General features: G+C 42.7%; 1 protein-coding gene across 8 annotated transcripts in view; it reads left to right on the forward strand.

The window, feature by feature from the left end:
* Positions 1 to 15,541, forward strand: part of Ppp1r9a (protein phosphatase 1, regulatory subunit 9A) — a 270,523-nt gene extending 254,982 nt beyond the window's left edge. For 2 of the 8 annotated variants that reach the window (XM_087659509.1, NM_001401497.1), the window contains 5 exon segments: positions 4,025 to 4,223; positions 6,155 to 6,274; positions 7,049 to 7,072; positions 8,107 to 8,289; positions 9,554 to 15,541. In XM_087659509.1, coding sequence (XP_087515635.1) covers positions 4,025 to 4,223; positions 6,155 to 6,274; positions 7,049 to 7,072; positions 8,107 to 8,289; positions 9,554 to 9,754 — 727 coding nt within the window. In that variant the 3' untranslated portion in view covers positions 9,755 to 15,541. 8 annotated transcript variants of the gene reach the window in all.
* The last annotated feature ends 1,487 nt before the right edge of the window (positions 15,542 to 17,028 follow it).

Below are 17,028 nucleotides of genomic sequence, written 5' to 3' on the forward strand. Positions count from 1 at the left end.
GAGAACCTGTGTTTAGGTCCCGACACCCATGCAAAAGCCAGGCTTGACAGTGCCCTGGAGGAACAGACAGGGTGCATCTCTGTGGCTCCCTGGCAACCCAGCCTCCACAAGAGTGAGCTCCACATTCAGTACAAGACCCTGCTTCAGAAAAGAGAAGGTGAGATTGGAAGAGAAAGATATCTGATACTGTCAACTCTTGGCCTCCACACACGTACATGCACAGACATGTGAACATGTATGTACATCACAGGAAGGAAGGAGGGAAGGAAGGAAGGAAGAAAAAAGAGGTTTAGATTACTGAGATGAGTTTAAATTTTCTAGGTGTGTCTCAGATGTAAAGTGTCTGATTAGTGTGCCCAAGACCATGGGTTTAATCCCAAGTACCAATATTAATGAAAATAAATGTTAAATAGAATCAGAAGGGACATTTTGGTCAGATTTATTAATAGCACACCTTTATTAAATACCTAAGCAGTAGATTTGTTGTTTTGAAATTAATCTGTTTTGAGAGCATGGATATATATGATCCTTTTTCAATTTCAACTGAAACCCTGACGAGGAAAGGGAATAACTCGGTTGTCTCCTGGAAGTCTAGTGTGAGTCAAAATGAACTCTTGACCCGAAATGAGCAGAAATTCCAACCAGAGCTCTGGATCTGGGAGCAGGTATTCAGGGTGACTGAGCCTGACAGTCAGAAGGACAATTTCTTATGCTGTCCACCATGATCTCCAAAGTCGCTGTGGATGGAGCTGGCCTCACAGCCTCCGTCTCTTCAGTGGGTGTTAGATCCTCTCAAAATTCCCCTCTGACTTAGATAAGTGGGAGTCTGCACATATACCTCAGCTATTGGTCTTCAGTAACATCCTCCGCAATCCTCATAATTCTATGGTCGGTTATACCCTCTCTGCCTGGCAATTTATGAACTGCAAATGATATTTTGGTAATATCTGACTAGACTTTGAATACTTCATATACCTTATTTGCAGAATGAAAACAGCAAAATATCACTGTAAAGTATTTAACAGAAAAAATAAAATTTAGGGTGCCAGCTCCTAGATAAATGGATTTCAGAGAACGCTCTGTCTGCTTCTTCAGTTTGTCCAGGAAGAGATTGGTGTTTGTTTAAAAACACACATCTCATGGGCTGTTGAGTCTATCATTTTGAAGCAGTCGAGTATAGGGATATCTTAATGAATAATCTACTACTCTAGGTCCAAGCAAACGGAAGCACATTCTTTTCTCGGAAAATGCAGGCTGCACACAGGAGATAGTTACACAGTCATGGATTTTTAAAGTTATAGGTAATAAATAATGGAGCTAGATGACGGACACAGCAGGACACAGCCAGAATCTGCTGGTTTGTAGCTGTGGGGCGGTGGTTATCATCCGGATGTGGACTTCCTGCCACCTTTGTCCCATCTTCCTAGGAGCTTTGTATATAAGCTGCAGAAAGACAGACTCTATCAAAGGCTGGGCTTCCATAACCTTGTTCACCAACAGTTGTAAAAATTAGTCAAAAGAGCACAGCTAATTAAAACGCTCATAAAATGCTCTCAGCCAGGAAAATACCCAAACCTGATAATGCCTATGAACATCTGCATCCGGCATTGAGGATGGGGCTCAACTGTGGCTTGCCCTGGTCCTTGAACTCCCTGCAGTTTCTTTCAGTGAGGCTGGTGGCCAGCAGCATTCGCATTCCCTGTCCTTCATTCTCCTAAGGCCATGGTGGGGTCCAGAACCATTGCTACAAACACATTTGTCTTGATCATAGGATGAGGATGTCATGCTGCCCTTGGTTACACAGCTTCGTCATAAACTCTCAGGCCATGGCTATCTAGCTAAGTGCTAAATTTCCCTTGACTAAGTGTTGTCCAGCATGAAGGGACCAGCTTCTCCTTAGATGTGCCCAACCACTAGGGTATGGGGCTGCAGAAAAGATATTTTTGGTTTTCTAGACAGACTATTATGAGCGTTCTTCCCGGAATGTAGGGGCTAAGTTAAAGATAAGCCATAGAAGTTATCACTGGATAAATGAGGAGAGCCCCAAAGAGATTTATCTCTCCAGATGGCATGGGGTCACAGTTTAATGGGGTATGGGAAAAGGCAGCAGGATGAAGCTCCTAGAGTCAATCCCCGGGATAAAACTGGAGTCTCTAATCTTATCTCCCTCCTAGAAGTATTTATTAGTATTTGTTCACATTCCAACGGGTTTTGTTTACCTTAAGAACTTAAGATTTCTTCCCCTCTCCCAGGGGGAGCAAAGAAGAAAGCCGCTGCCTCTCTGCTTTATTGCCATCAGATGTTTCCAGAATCCTTCACCTCAGGATAGACTGCGGGTGCGATAACACTTAGGTCTCCAAGTGTCACAACCCATGGGAGGAAACTGAAGTGGGTGGGGCCAGGAAAGCAACTTTCCACACACTGATCACAAATGCTCTATCGTGACTTTGTGTTATATTTGCATTTGGCACAATCATGATAACTCATGTTAAAGTATAGGTTCCAGGTCAACTCCTCTCCTTCTAGTTCTGAGAAGCCGATGATGTGACTCTAACTGCTGTACCAGAAACCTTTAAGCAGCATTATTTGGTCCATGGACAAAAAGTAAATTGTGTGTGTTCTGGGCTCAGTTATCGTAGGCTCAGTTACTGTACCCTTCTGTCCTGTGCTTAAAAGGTAGATTAAGAGTACAAAATTTTCTGTGTAGTTTAAAGTTGAAGATGAAGTTTAAGGTTGACCTATCTCTCATCCTTGAAGATATCCCACTGCCCCCTCAACACACACTTTTTAAACACACTAAAGTGATCACATCCTCTGGATTCCTTCATGTGACCATCAACTTTATTCACCCATCCCTCTGTGTCAGTTTTACCAAAATTTCACAACTGTCTTTGTTCTTGTATCCTTTCACACTGCATATATGTATCTTACAGTGCAGGGCACCTGCATGAGGATTGCTACATTTAGTTCTTGTTGAACTATTTGGAAACAAGCCACAAGTTTTAGACTTGATGCTGTTTATATCAATTTGAACTATACTTCAAATGTACTTGAAGTGTAAGGAGACTGGAATTCAATATACACAGGAATAGAAACTGTCTATGTATATGGTTTCAAGGCACTTTTAGTTGAAGGGATTCCTGTTGTCATAATATTAACAGCTACCAAGTCATTGTCTTCCGTCTAGAGTCATTTAGACGTACTGAGGCTGACCTCTTCCAAAGCACACGAGCATGTTCTTCTTTAGCTCATGGATAAGTGTTTTCACTTGACCAATAGATAAATACAATTATGAAAGTAACTACGTTAAGTTTAAAAAAGAAAAATAAACATTTACACTTCAATAGCTTTTGTGGCTCTTTAACAAATGTTAACCTATTTAATTCATCACAGTCATATATGAAATACATCAACACATTCATTTATGCAGATGGAGACAAAGGGACAGAGAAGGCCTGAGACCACACCCCCCGGAGGTGATAGAACCGCAGCTTCCGAGTGGCCCGTGATGGTTTCAGACCCTGAGCTCCTCCTGTAGATAGACTCTAAGACTATGATGAGAGCCAGTAAGCTGCATTTTCTACTTAATATTACATATGCTCTGAAATTTCCAAATCACTTGTATCTTTCAGCCATAGATTCTGGGAGCATGAATCCAGAGAAGTAGGTATGAAGAATGCTGGCTGTGAGTTAGTGCGACTTACAATGGTGGCTGTCCTAACAGGGATCTCCAAAAGGATGTACCCTTATTTTATTGTACTCAAGTATACTTATAAGATCACATTTAATACAGTTTGGGCATGGAAATATCAGTTCAAATCCATGTGATATCATAGATTTCATTTAAATGCAAAAAATGGCAAATATTAAGGTTAATGCTCATTGCCAAAGCGATACATTTTTATCACTGTGGTAGAGCAGTTTTTCAGAGAGTTTTACCTATACCAAGAGTCTTGCTAGGACTGGGCTTAGTATGTCTTTTGTCATTTATTTGTCTAACATACCTGTTCTTTTCACCCCACAGAATCTTCAGAAGCAAGTTGGAGAACTGGAAAGCCAAACCAGCCTCTACAGTTCAGGCCTCCGCCCCCTCTCCTTGCATGCCTTTCTCATGGTTTAATGAAAGTCGGAAAGGATCCTATTCCTTCAGGAACCTGCCTTCAGCTCCAAATCCCCTCCCGCCTTCTCCTGAGACTCAAATTTCAGATAAAACAGGGTCCAAGGTAGACTACAGTGGACTGTAAAAGCTGACAAGAAAGCCCCAATCCTGTCCCCTCTTCAGTTTTCGGAAAGCCTTCTCGACCTGTGTGTGTGCTAACATTGTCCTAGGCATGCATGGTGTTTCCTTGTGGGGAAAGAAAGCCCCACCTAACCGGCACCCTCTTTAATACCGTTCTGTTTTAGTGTGTGCTTTTCTCTTCGATTTACCTGTCATTTCACTTCCTGCTATTTAATCTTTTTGACAGTTAAGCCATGCTGGGAAAGAGACATTTGGATGGTGAAACAGTGTTGGAAGATATTTACTAAGTATTCTTCTTTAAATTGCATTATGAAATGATTTCACTGTGCTCTTCAAGATTTACTGGAAAAGCAGATAAATTTGGGACTGACTGTGTTCAATATATTTAAGTGAAGCAAACAGAAAAACAAAGACCACTGGCATAGCCTTACTTACTGTTTGTATCAAATGTCCATGCAGAGCACTGGTTCTAATTCTCTTTAGTGTTAGCAGAACTGCACTTGATGTATATGTGTGGGTGTGGTGCATTTCAAAGTGTGTGATGGTTATTTCCAGCATGACACTGCGAGGCTTACCTAACATCGTACTGACACACGTGGTGGCTAACCTTCATGGAATTTGGTCTCCTCTTTTTACTGACACGCGTGGTGGCTAACTTTCATGGAATTTGGTCTCCTCTTTCCTGTGTTCACTCTTCTTTCCCAAACAGAAGCCAGAGGTTAATCTGACTTAAACTGAGTTCTTCCCTTGAGGTCAGCAGCTCGAAGGGGTTTGACCTAGGGGCTAGAGGTTTGCATCTCCAGCAATCAGACCAGAGGGCGATCATGCTTTGTGTACCAAGCCTTGCTGCTGAGTGTTCTGATGACCACTCCTCTTTTTAGGAGATTTATCAAATCTTGGAGTTGGTTTGGTACTAAATTCCCCAGTCTCTGGCCTGGTCTTTATTCTCAACAATCAACTAAGCCAATGCAAAAGGACCTAACAGAACTAACAGTCTGGAGAAATGCTGTGTGAAACAAGGTGGAGTTCCTGGGAGTCCAACCACTTGACAAGTAGCCAAAGAAGTTTTGTGATGATGACCCTTTGGGCCCTTTAGTACTGTTCTGAGACCCACGTTCGCTTGAGTGATCCTAACATTATCTACCCTAGAAAGAGGTTCATTATAAAATGTTTGCACAAGTAAGGCTCTGCGATCATTGTCAAGTTGTTCTAACATCTGCTGAGCATGTTAAAGCAATTCCAGGGGAATTCATTTTCTCCCACATCCCACCTCACTAACCCCAAGAGGTTATGCAGCCTTCTGGGTCTGTTCCACCCTGCAGTCTCTTTGCTGTATGCTGGTGCCATGAGAGAGTTATAAACCAACATGTAACTAGTGTTGTATTGTCAGACATGCCCTTCTCCAGAACTCATCACTCTGAAGGGTCCATCCAGGAGGGGACCTGTCACTTCTCACAGTGTTTATCACAGCCAGCCACACAGCATCTTTCCCAGGGGCTCTCCAGCTACCTTCCTGATATGAGTCGCCATCTGTCCCTGATAACTCAGCCTCTCCACACCATCTTGTATTCCTACTTACACCGTTTCCCGTCACAGTTAGGGTCAAAGCATGTGGGCCTATTAATATCACTACTCTGAGCACTGGCAGAGGGTAACGAATTCTGAACCCTTGGAGAAAAACTGGAGAATCATTGCTGTCTGCCACCTATTCTTACATCAATGGAGAAGGTGCCCAGGATTTCCAACCAGGCTTCTTCACCACTGCTCGACTGAAGGTTGTCCCCAAAGCACACTTGAGTCTCTTCTGAAGACAACTGATTAACATGAAGCAATTGAGGCCTTGGGAGCACGCCTGCCGCTTGTTCACTCTGTGTTCATTTAATACGGTTGTGTTCTTTTTTTTTTTTTTAACAGAATTTCACCTTCAATGATGACTTCAGTCCAAGCAGTACCAGTTCAGCAGACCTGAGCGGCTTAGGAGCAGAACCCAAAACGCCAGGGCTCTCCCAGTCCTTGGCACTGTCCTCAGATGAGGTACTGTAGTGGCACCATGGCAAAACTTAGTTCCTATGTCCTTTACTTCCTCCATATCCCTCTGTGGGAAGATGACGTTCGGGGGAAGCTTCGGCACAGAAGGCATCAGCACTGAGGTTTTATGTTTAACACAAAATCCCCATGATTCCATTCACCTTGCCTTAACATTACAGAACACTTTCTAAGCCCCTTGAAGCTTCCCGGTGATCCCACTATATATGTAAATGCTAATGTTAGAGGCTGGCCACTGGAGATCAAGACTAGACAAACAGTTTAGGTCACCTGGAAGCTGTAAGTTATCTGCTCTCTCTCTCCTTACAGAGTCACCCATACCCCCCGGACTCTGAGAGTTTTCTGGCTATGATATGCCCCCTGTTGAATCATTACCATCAATAGGCATGGTTCTGGAAAGGAAATAGAGTTAGAATCATTTATTCAGAGGCTAAAGTGAAGATTAGCATTGCTAAGAATTACCAGGAAGTATGTATGCAGGTGATAAGCGGAAAACTAGGTTGGAATTGATTTAGTTCTAAAAATAAGTGGGAGTCGGGGCAGGAAATAATGTAATTAGAGTGTTTTTCTTACATATGAAATAATTGTTCTTAATTCTTTGTAACATGAATTATAGAAAATAAGCCTTTTTCCCTTTAAATGTTTCTGGACGTGTTTTCCTGGCTAGGCTTGATTCTAATGTTGTAGAGCGTGCACGTGGGTGTTGTGTGTCCCATTTCTTTAACATTCTTCTTCTCGGTTCTTTTGTTGCTGCTCCCCCAGAGCCTGGACATGATAGATGATGAGGTGAGCTCCCTGTGTGTTGTGCGTGGTGCCTGTCTCGTTCGAACCTGCTTTTTGCTCCTTACAAATGACTTATGAATCCAACACTAAAGAACGCTTTCCTCCGAAGTGGAGGGGGGAAACCCTGCAATTGTTTGCATTTGACTTAAAAGATGTTCCTGGATCAAGATGTCCCCTCCTCCAGAGTCCTAAGCCCCGCCTCCAGAGTCCTTCACTCACCTCCCATAGCCATTACCTGACATGGTCCATTCTTTTTCTTATCCTCTGCCTTTCCTCAGCTCACACTCTTCTTCACATGGCTCTCTCTTTCCTCTGAGACCTGCCACTGCCTCATCTTCTCTCAGCTCAGTGGCTCTGGGAGCTGCCATGCCTCTTTATGCAAATAAAGAGAATGGTCTAGAGTGGACAGAGCCTGGAATTTGCACTGAGCGTCTTGTTAAGCTCTTATTGCTTGCACTGTGTTGTCTAAGAGAGCGTGTGTGGACTTTCTGATCCTCAGTTCCCTCATGTCTTAAAGGAACCGTGGATGCCAGTGTCCCCCTTCACACAGATGGGCTTCTTGCTCAGATAAAACAGTAGCTGTGAAATTTCCCTAAGGAGGCTTGAGAGCTTTGAGACTTTTCTGTAGAATAAAGGAGACCTTGATATTTTCAATGTGTTTTTGTATAACTTTACTGTCTTCCAAAAGGATAAATTTAAGTGATGTATCACATGTGGAAAACTACGCAACAGTTATTTTCCACATCTGATAGTATCTCTAGGGTCATTTATTATAAAATCATCCATGTTAGTGACTACTTTTTCAATTTTTAACTTCCTACATTTTTAATGGCACTTCGTTTATGGGATACTTTTTAACTTTCCGTCTACCAGAATCAGATAGGTAATAGACACGTTTCTTCTAACACAAGTAGAACTATTATCATTTGATGATTTATAAGTAAATGCGGCTCCTGTGACTTGAGAAGTTCCTTTGCTAGCATGATGTACCCTAGTGTCTTCGTCATTTAACAACGCTGCATGCATCCCTGTCTCAGATCCTTGACGATGGACAGTCTCCCAAACACACTCAGAGTCAGAGCCGGGCCGTCCATGAGTGGAGTGTGCAGCAGGTTTCACACTGGTTAGTGGGCCTCAGTCTGGACCAGTATGTGTCTGAATTCAGTGCTCAGAACATCAGTGGTGAGCAGCTCCTGCAGCTGGATGGCAATAAACTGAAGGTAAAGAATCCTCTGTCTTGGTTACTAGTTATGTGTGTGACTCGTAACCGCTGGCGTGCTTTCATTAGCTGAGGGTGTTCTGCAGATCCATGTGGTAGTTACCAGAAAAGACACTGAATTATTTTCAAGAAGCCCACCACAGGTTTTGACTCAAGATAGGTTGCTGACTAAGAGAGTTGGGGGGTGGGGGGAGCTTTTCCTTTGCTTCACCTGGCAACTGCATGACTCCTATATCATAACCACTCACTGCCCACTGTACTGTTAAGTTTTAATAATGACCAGTATGAATCTTCCTTTCTTCCTTTCTCCTCCATGTCCCACCCCCTCCTGCCCACTACTTGAAAACTGAAACGATGACTCCAACTTTCTTCCCCAGTTCATGCAAGCCATTCTCACTGTCACCTCCCTGCACCTTCATTTCCACTCGTCTGGCCCGTCTCTCTTGGAGACTGAGGTGGTACCCAACTCTACTGAGAAAGGGCAAAAGGAAGGTACAGCCAGCGCCACACACCCCTCCCCAGGGCTAGGCTGATGGATAGATAAGTATCTGTTGACAGTCTTTGAAAAGGTTAGAGATCAGTCAATAGTGGTGAATATGAAGGCCCCATTGACAACTGTCCCTGTTAGGGAGAGACGCATCCTTCCTGCTGTTGAGGCTAAAGGTCATGGACCATTTAAATTAAAGCACTGTGCTCTCCCCTCATTCTGAATCGTAAGTCATCTAGCCATCTAGTCATTGTCACGAGGCTTCCTTTACAGCTCTGCCTTAGGGGAGACAATGGGAGAGAGACACTGACATGGGCATCCCCCCACCCCAAGGACATTGTTGCTTCTCGTAGTAAATAACTACATTGGCAGGAAGTTGGCCATTTCATTCTCCCCACCCCTCTTGGAGCCTTCTGTAGCAGCAGGTTCTCTCGGTTACCCTTTCCAAGATGTGGGTAAGTTTAGCAATACTTTAGCTGAAGGTTGGAGAAGCAGGCGCATGCCCCCTTTCTGTTTATTCCCTCCTTAGTCATCAATTTGGAAAGCATTTTCTTAATGACTTCTGGAGTGCATTTTGCAAAGAACTTCAGAGAACAAAGCACAGATCCTTGGTGCTTACAGAATTTAGCACATGTGGTCTGCTTTTCCTCAGCCTTGACCTCCTCCTTCTACGTTTAACTAAGGTCACGAGATTAAACATAGTACGAAGTTTCCCTCATCATAAACAAAGAGGTCAGCAGTTTTTCAGATTCCTTTTGTACATGTGTATCCTCTGTAGGCTCTTGGAATGACATCATCCCAGGATCGGGCACTGGTTAAAAAAAAACTGAAGGAAATGAAGATGTCTCTCGAGAAGGCTCGCAAGGCCCAGGAGAAAATGGAAAAACAAAGAGAAAAGCTGAGGAGGAAGGAACAAGAGCAAATGCAGAGGAAGTCTAAAAAGTCGGAAAAGATGACTTCCACAACCGAGCAACCGTGAGCAGTAAGGTCTCGCCTCCTCCAGTAGGTGGGAAAGCTTGAGAGAAGTCCCGCCCCTTTCTGCCCCCACTCTCCTGCAGAGGATGAAGAAGAAACTGATGGGGATACACCACTGTAGGCGGTTAAAGAACTGTGTGTTGAATGCACTCTTGATTTTAACCTAAAATGACCCCTCGCCGCCGCCTTCGGTTCATTGACTAACCAGAAGTGTCATTTTTATCTTCTACTTACCAACATCCCATGTTGTGTTAAGTGTGCGGTGCCACTTAGAGGACCAGCCTGACCCAGCCAATGAGAGCAGGACTCTGGTGCTGCGAGTGGAGTACCCAGAATTCTCAGTGAGAGCCCCTGAAACTGAGGTAGTAGCTTGTGACTGTTGGTGTGCAGAGGATCCCTGCCTTGAGATGGGGAAGCGCCCCTCAATTCTGACAGTAGAGCAAGTGAGTTCCATGGTGGGGATGTGGGTGCCCAGCACGGAATTGCCAACTGAGGGAAAGAGCGAGCACGTGTGCTATCCCACTCGCTGAGAATCAGAACGAGGGGGGAAATAGTAGCTATTTATTAACTGTAGAAGAACTGAAAAGCCTTAAGCACACAGATGTGGGTGTACTTCGGGGTTTGGAGGATAACATTTTCCTCCAGGTATTGTTGAACAAAGAAGAAAAAAATGTCAGAGTGTAGTGCAACGGTGGATGTTGGGATCTGCTACTTTGTTTGCCAGTGCCGCGAGCCCAGTGTTTGAGCCGCACCGACAAACACAGCACAGCTCCTTCCCCGGGAACAAATTGAACAGGAAATTGATTTTTAAGGAAACCAACATCTTCAGGTTTCCTCTCCTGGGACATTCTGGCTGGCCTTCAGCCTGCCTGTGACAAAATCGTGAACTTGTCACATATTTTCTACTCAGAATTTCTCAAGTGGGCTCAGTGTTTTAACAAATGTCCTTTCAAGGACTTAAACCTAGAGATACTGGTTAGAGATTAAGATTTGAGTAACAGTCAACTAGAGAACTTTTTTTCTTTTTTCTTTTTTTAATGTATACATAATTCTTTCCTGTGAAGGACAGCCATCATTTACATTTTACAGGCATTTGGAATGACTCCCTAAGCCATTCTCTTCCGTATTCTAGAGAGTTCGAGATTTGTTTAAAACAGTACATGGGACAGATTTTCACAGTGTAAGAGCTGGTATTACTTGAATACTTGGTATTAAGGATTTCAGTGTTTCACCAACCTGAGTTGAGTGCAGGAGACTAGGGGAGGAGGAGAACAGAAAGTCTTCTTGAGACATTTCACACCCTCAGGGGTTTTTTGTTTGTTTGCTTGTTTGCTTGCCTTTAGTTTTGCTTTTTCTTTTCTTCTGAATCTAACTCTCATTACTGCATTAACTAAAACACTGGCATCATCTACTTTATGGTGAGCAGATTTCAAAGTAGAGCTGGAGGCCAGATGAATCCTTGGACTTCAGGGTATTTACTTCCTTTACCCCAAAAGGCCCATGCGCTGCCCACTGGCCTGTGCACATCTCCTCTGGGTGCACAGGTACGCAGGGCCTGCATCAGGCGCTGGAGTTATGACAAGAATCTGCTAGGATAGAGGTCAGCTGCCTGTGTGGCCTCACTTTGTATTTTAACATTGTGACTTTTCATTTTTATTGTTATTACTATTTTTGTAACATGAATTTTGAGATTATCTGAACTAGAAACTTAATCCTGTTCTTTCTCCCAGAGCCTGCTTCCTTTTCTGGCCCAGCACACTTCTGTTAAGTTTTGGTCCTTCTGGTACATACAGCCCCTTCAGTTTGAAACATGATATGAGAGTCGCTCTGTGCTCTGCGCAAACCAGACCTGCTTCATGGTTCTCTTGTGGAGCAGGGTACTGAGTGCCTGTTTATATCTTCAGATGCCTGATGCTTTGCCACTTATAAGAGACATATTACTAAACTACACATTCAGTAAATCTTTCCTAATGCCAGAAGACGAAGGGAAAAATCTGGCAATATTAATACTTGCTATTGTACATTTTGCCATTTTTCTTTTCTTTGGGGGAAAAAAAAAGCTGGATTGCACTGGAAGCTTCTCTGTGTTCATTTTCCAGAGTGAAAACAGAAGGGTGATCATTTTAAGTTGTGTTTACACTTTGATGATAGTTGAAAATGAATGTATATATTGAAAATGTCTGTAAGTCTGCCTCTGCCTGTAACTTATGACCTCTTATATTGCATTTCTTAAATACAGTGTTCTTACTGTAACTTTATTAACACTCCGTGCTTGGATCAGCGTTCACCTAACAGCTACAAATCAAATTAATATTCCTTACATCATTTAGTTTATAGTTCAGTCATTTTGATTTTTAAGTTAAATTATTACAATCTTAGACCAAAATGAATTCTTTTAACATTGCTATTTAAAACTATTAGGATTGTAAAAGGCTCTTGATTGCTTTGTTGGGCAAAGGATAGAAGGTTGATCCAGTGTGGAAACAAAGTGGAGGACCTCAGACCTTGTGAGCATTTTGATTTCTTGTTCGCTCCTTTATTTGACTGTGGTGCATGATAATAATTGAGTTTCCAAAGTCTTGCACAATTCTTTCTTTAATGCTGTAGTTTTCAGGGTTTATACAGTTTAACAGAGAATTGTTGTTGCTTCGTAGACGTTAAGGGTTTTGGACAGTTGTTCAACAAATGAACCAAAGGGGTTGTCTGCATATTGTGAATGATACTCTAGTGAAAGCTAGTGGGTCCCCACCAGAAACCAAAAGTGTCTGGGGTACAGGTTATGTTCCAGAGTGGGGTACATAGTGAGGCCCTGCCACAGTTGGAGAGCATTGTAGTAGTAGTAACTGGGTCAGGGTTCCACTAAAGAACTTTGAACGGGATTTCCGTGGTTAAGATCATCTCCCTTAAAGTAACTTATCCTTATGTAATCATTTCTTTCTCCTCCCCAGCATCAGCAGGGTCCTGTTAGTGCAGAAACCATGCCCTATCCACTTTACTACTCCACCGAAGGCTGTCATTGCTGTCATAACAGCCAAGCTCTTCTGAAGCCATCTGTTGTCCTTTTGCTGGGGTTGAGATGGACTTCCCACGCCCCACCTCACGTAGACTTTTAAAGCACCGCAGTAGTTTATATTACATTATGAAAGGAGCTAATGCCAGACTTGGCTTGCAAGAGGCCCACCATGGTACCACCTATCTTGTGTTCCTTTATTTTTAGGAAGCAAAGTAGCAGAGGGGCAAGCACTCCCACTCAGCTACCATTCGTGCTGGACAGTGTTTGCCCTGAGATATTAAATACCCTGAACCTAAGCTGTAAGAGTGTCCGAGTCAGAGTTAGCACCTGGGCCTCTGCATTGTGCTGACGAGGAAGAATTCCCTTTTAGGATCTTTGCTCGCTAGGATTAACTTGTACCTGAAAATTATATAAGAAGAAAATGATTGCATTTATACAGCTATTCTAAGTCATTTATAAGCATGGGAGTTTAGATAAATTTGAGGAGGACCATCAACATTTAACAAGGGTATTGAAGAAGATTCCGGAGGATGGAGGGCAAATGTTTCTAAAAGAAACTTGTGTACACTGGATGCAAATTGCCCTTTCATAAACTGGGATAGCAAAGAATTACCAAATTCCATTTGATTAGCTAAAGCCTCTTCTCACAGAGCTGGCGATAAGAAACATCCCACTTTGGGGGACAGGAACTAGGAGGGTTCATGTCACTTGCTTCAGTGCTATGACCCTAGTGATCCCTGGTTGGAAAGGTAATTAGGAGAGGATGGGGCTACTTCTCATGTTTTCTTAATTGCTTTGAGTCAGGGCTCTGCCTGTGTCTAGTTCTGAAGCAGAGCTTATAGAGGTGAGGTCAAAACGGTTCTCATTTCCAAAGGACAAGGGGGACTTGGGGGGGTAGTCTCAAGACAGCATTACAGGAAGTCCATTTCACCATTCAGTCCTGAGAGCTATACTGAATGTACTGACTGATTTTAATAGTCTTTGCCTCGAATAGTTAAAGTCCTGTGAAATTTAGCCTTGATCAAAATACTGGGGACGGAGTGGGGAATAACACCAAAGAAAACACATATCAATACCTTGAATAGTAACATAGAAGAAGCTGGAGTAACCGGTTAGAGGAAAAGGAAAAAAAACCTGCACAGTAAACCGCCCGCTGGAGAGCAACACAAGCTCCTTACACCAAAACACGGTGTCTTCTGGAAGGTTGGTCACTTAAAACTCTCATCTGTAAGCACCTGGATCCTCAGAGTAGGGGGCAGAAGAACAAGGTCTATGCTTCCCTGACCCTACACACGCCCCACCCCCTACCCCCACCCCCAGACCATTAGGGATCCAGCGATATGCAAGACAATGTGCAAGCAGTAAGAGAAGAAGCCACAAATTCTGTTATGTGCATGCCACTTGTGTAGGTGTCAGAGCCTTGTGTGTGAATATATCCCCCACCTGACACACACATGTATACCTTAAGCACATGGCACAAATATATACTCTCCATGGACTACAGTGGTGTTAGTTAGGACCCTGAGCTGTAATCATAGCATCGTTACTACTTTTTGTGTTGTGTATACATTGAATGGCTCATAGATTTTAAGAGTTTTTTTTTAAATGTAAGCATCCTACTAAATGCACTTATGCTTCTAAATGTTTGTATATTTTAGTAAAATTGATTTATTAGATCCTTTGGTATTGTATTTTAGTACAGTAAAATTTCCTCAGCTGTTTGATTAATGCTTTGATGTCAAGATTGCACATTTTTAGTTAGGACACAGAAGATATTATGCAGCTTCGGGCATTTTCAACTGCAGGTCGCCTGCGGTTCTCTTGACTAAATTGCACTGTGTGTTCTTGTGTATCAGCTCTCACCTCTAAAACGAGGTAGATCATCAGAGTAGCCCTGATGCTTCTGTCGCTGACTCCTGGCTCTCTGGTGGCAGTATTTCTGTCGTGTGACCACCATTTACTTCCTAAGCCATCCGCTTGCAATGGCATTTTGGTTGCCACCAAAAATAACACAATGGGTTCTGAGTCTGTGTTGTTGGAAGCTGGGTACATCATTTCCTTCAGCTGTTTTATGCACGCACACACGTTTTTTGTTAAAGCGTTAAGCATTCAGCCATGAACTAACAATTGGCCAGAAACACCCTAAATTGCCTTTACCAAAAAAAAGGGGGGGGGCAGGAAGTGATACCCAGACTTTCAACTTTTCAATCAGTGAGTAACAAACAGCACTCAACATGCATATGTGGCCTCTCCTCAGTATTATTTAATGTCATAACTACTGCTTTTGTAATTTGTAATGATGTTTGGATGAAACCACTTGGACACCTGCTATAGATCACTGACAAGACCGAGCAGCTGAAAACAAGGAGAATAAAGTTCCGTTCTACTGTAAGATTTGATTTATGTTCATCTTTCCTTATAGACTATTAAAGGGAAAGTGGTTTGAAAAGCATTTGAGTCTGGTAAGTATACATAGGCCAGTACCTGAACCTTTTAATTTGTACATTTTGCCGTCTGGTCCTTTGCATGGGAGACACGGTAGTGCCACATCTGATTTGTTCTCTGGCGCTTGATTAGTGTGTGCTGTTCCCAATGGCATCCTTTACTTTTCAGTTTTCAGAGGCATTCGAAGCAAACTATACCGTCAGTGGCCCATTGTTTTCTGACCATCTAAAACTTACCTGTGATTAAACTTAACTTGTTAGTGTAAATAAACCTCTTGCCAATGATTATTATTATTGTTAGAGAATGAATGCAATAAAAGGAAATTCAGAGGTCTCTCGGAGTACATGTTTCTTTTCTTCTCTTTCTTTCCCCTCTTCCACTCCCACCATCAACTAAAACAAGCCCTGGCTGGGTAAACCTGCACTAACTGTCAAAACATCTCTCTCCATCAAGAGCAAAGTGCACATTTTTCATGGAAATGAAACTAAAAATAAGTCCTAACTCTGGCGAAGTGTAAATTGGCAGCTAGAATTACACTTGAAAGCACAATTATGGAACTGGGCATGACGCTAAAGAGCAGGGCCTCCGGCTGGAGCCCCCTGGTCCTCGCTTCCCCTGTCCCTCTGTCACAGCCTCACCATCAAGTTCCCAATACCCATCAGCCAGAGGAAGATGGATGACAAATCCATTAAGCAGTCAGTCTCACACAACAAGAAGCAAGCCGAGAAGAAATCAGGTCCAGCCTAGAGCACTGGGTTTATTGTAAGCCATTTTCCTTCTCAGATCGCCAAGACTGAGAAAGCAAGAATAAAACAAATGAAGACTGTTGGCTCCAATGTCTCAGCCCCGCGTAAGTAACGGAAGTCTGTTTCCCTCCGTTTGGAAACTTAAAACATCCTGTACTGCCCTTCTTTGAATAGTCTTCAATGTGTGCCACGGGAAACCACATAGCTTCATTTTTAGTTTCAGTTTTCTCTTTCTGGAAAAATTAGCTTGATTTGTCAATAGAAAGAGAGAGGATACAGTCGTTTTAGGTGTCATGAAGGCTAGGTAAGCAAAAGTTTTATTGTGTTTTACAGAAGTATGTGGAGTTTGTTTTCCTAAGTATCACGCTCACAGATAGTCACAACCAGTGTTTCAGAGTACAGCCTCCATCATGTGCGTGACAAGGATCTCTAAGTAAACTAACCTGGTGTCATAGGCTAAACTGACTAAAATCTCTTAAAAGACACTGTGAGGAGAGTGGTTCTTTTATGAAAATAACTTTCATTATTATTATGGTTTTCTTGAGATGAGATCTTACTTTGGCTTGGGATTCATGGTCCCACTGCCGTGGCCTCCTAAGTGTAGAATTATAGGCATACATTGTGATACATAGCTCCAAAAACGGTTTTTGTTTTGTATTTTCAGTCTATGGTCTTAAATGATTGACAGCTTTCAGTTTCTCATCAAAACAGTCCCCGCCCCCCTCCCAAAATGCCACCACCTGATAAATGCCATGGCAATTATCTTTGAAATACTTCATCTCTAAACCTTAATGACCCTAAGAAATAATTCTTGTTTCATAACCAATATAAGAAAAGAGAGGTTTTTTGTTTTTGTTTTGTTTTGTTTTGTCTTAGTCCTGTCTCTCAGAAAATAGCCACTAAGGGTTGTTGATCTATTTTTTTTAACTCAGTTTATCTTCCTCTCCCAACTTGGTCTTCACAGCAAGCTAGGGTAGTATAAGTAAAGCCAAACAAAGCAAAACAACAGAAACAAACCAAAACCCATCTCTGGCATCAGCTGAGTAGTGTGAGCTTGGGAGAGACTCCGCACTG

Source organism: Rattus norvegicus, chromosome 4 (genome assembly GCF_021556685.1).
Source record: "Rattus norvegicus strain SHRSP/BbbUtx chromosome 4, alternate assembly SHRSP_T2T, whole genome shotgun sequence".
NCBI classification, from domain to species: domain Eukaryota; kingdom Metazoa; phylum Chordata; class Mammalia; order Rodentia; family Muridae; genus Rattus; species Rattus norvegicus.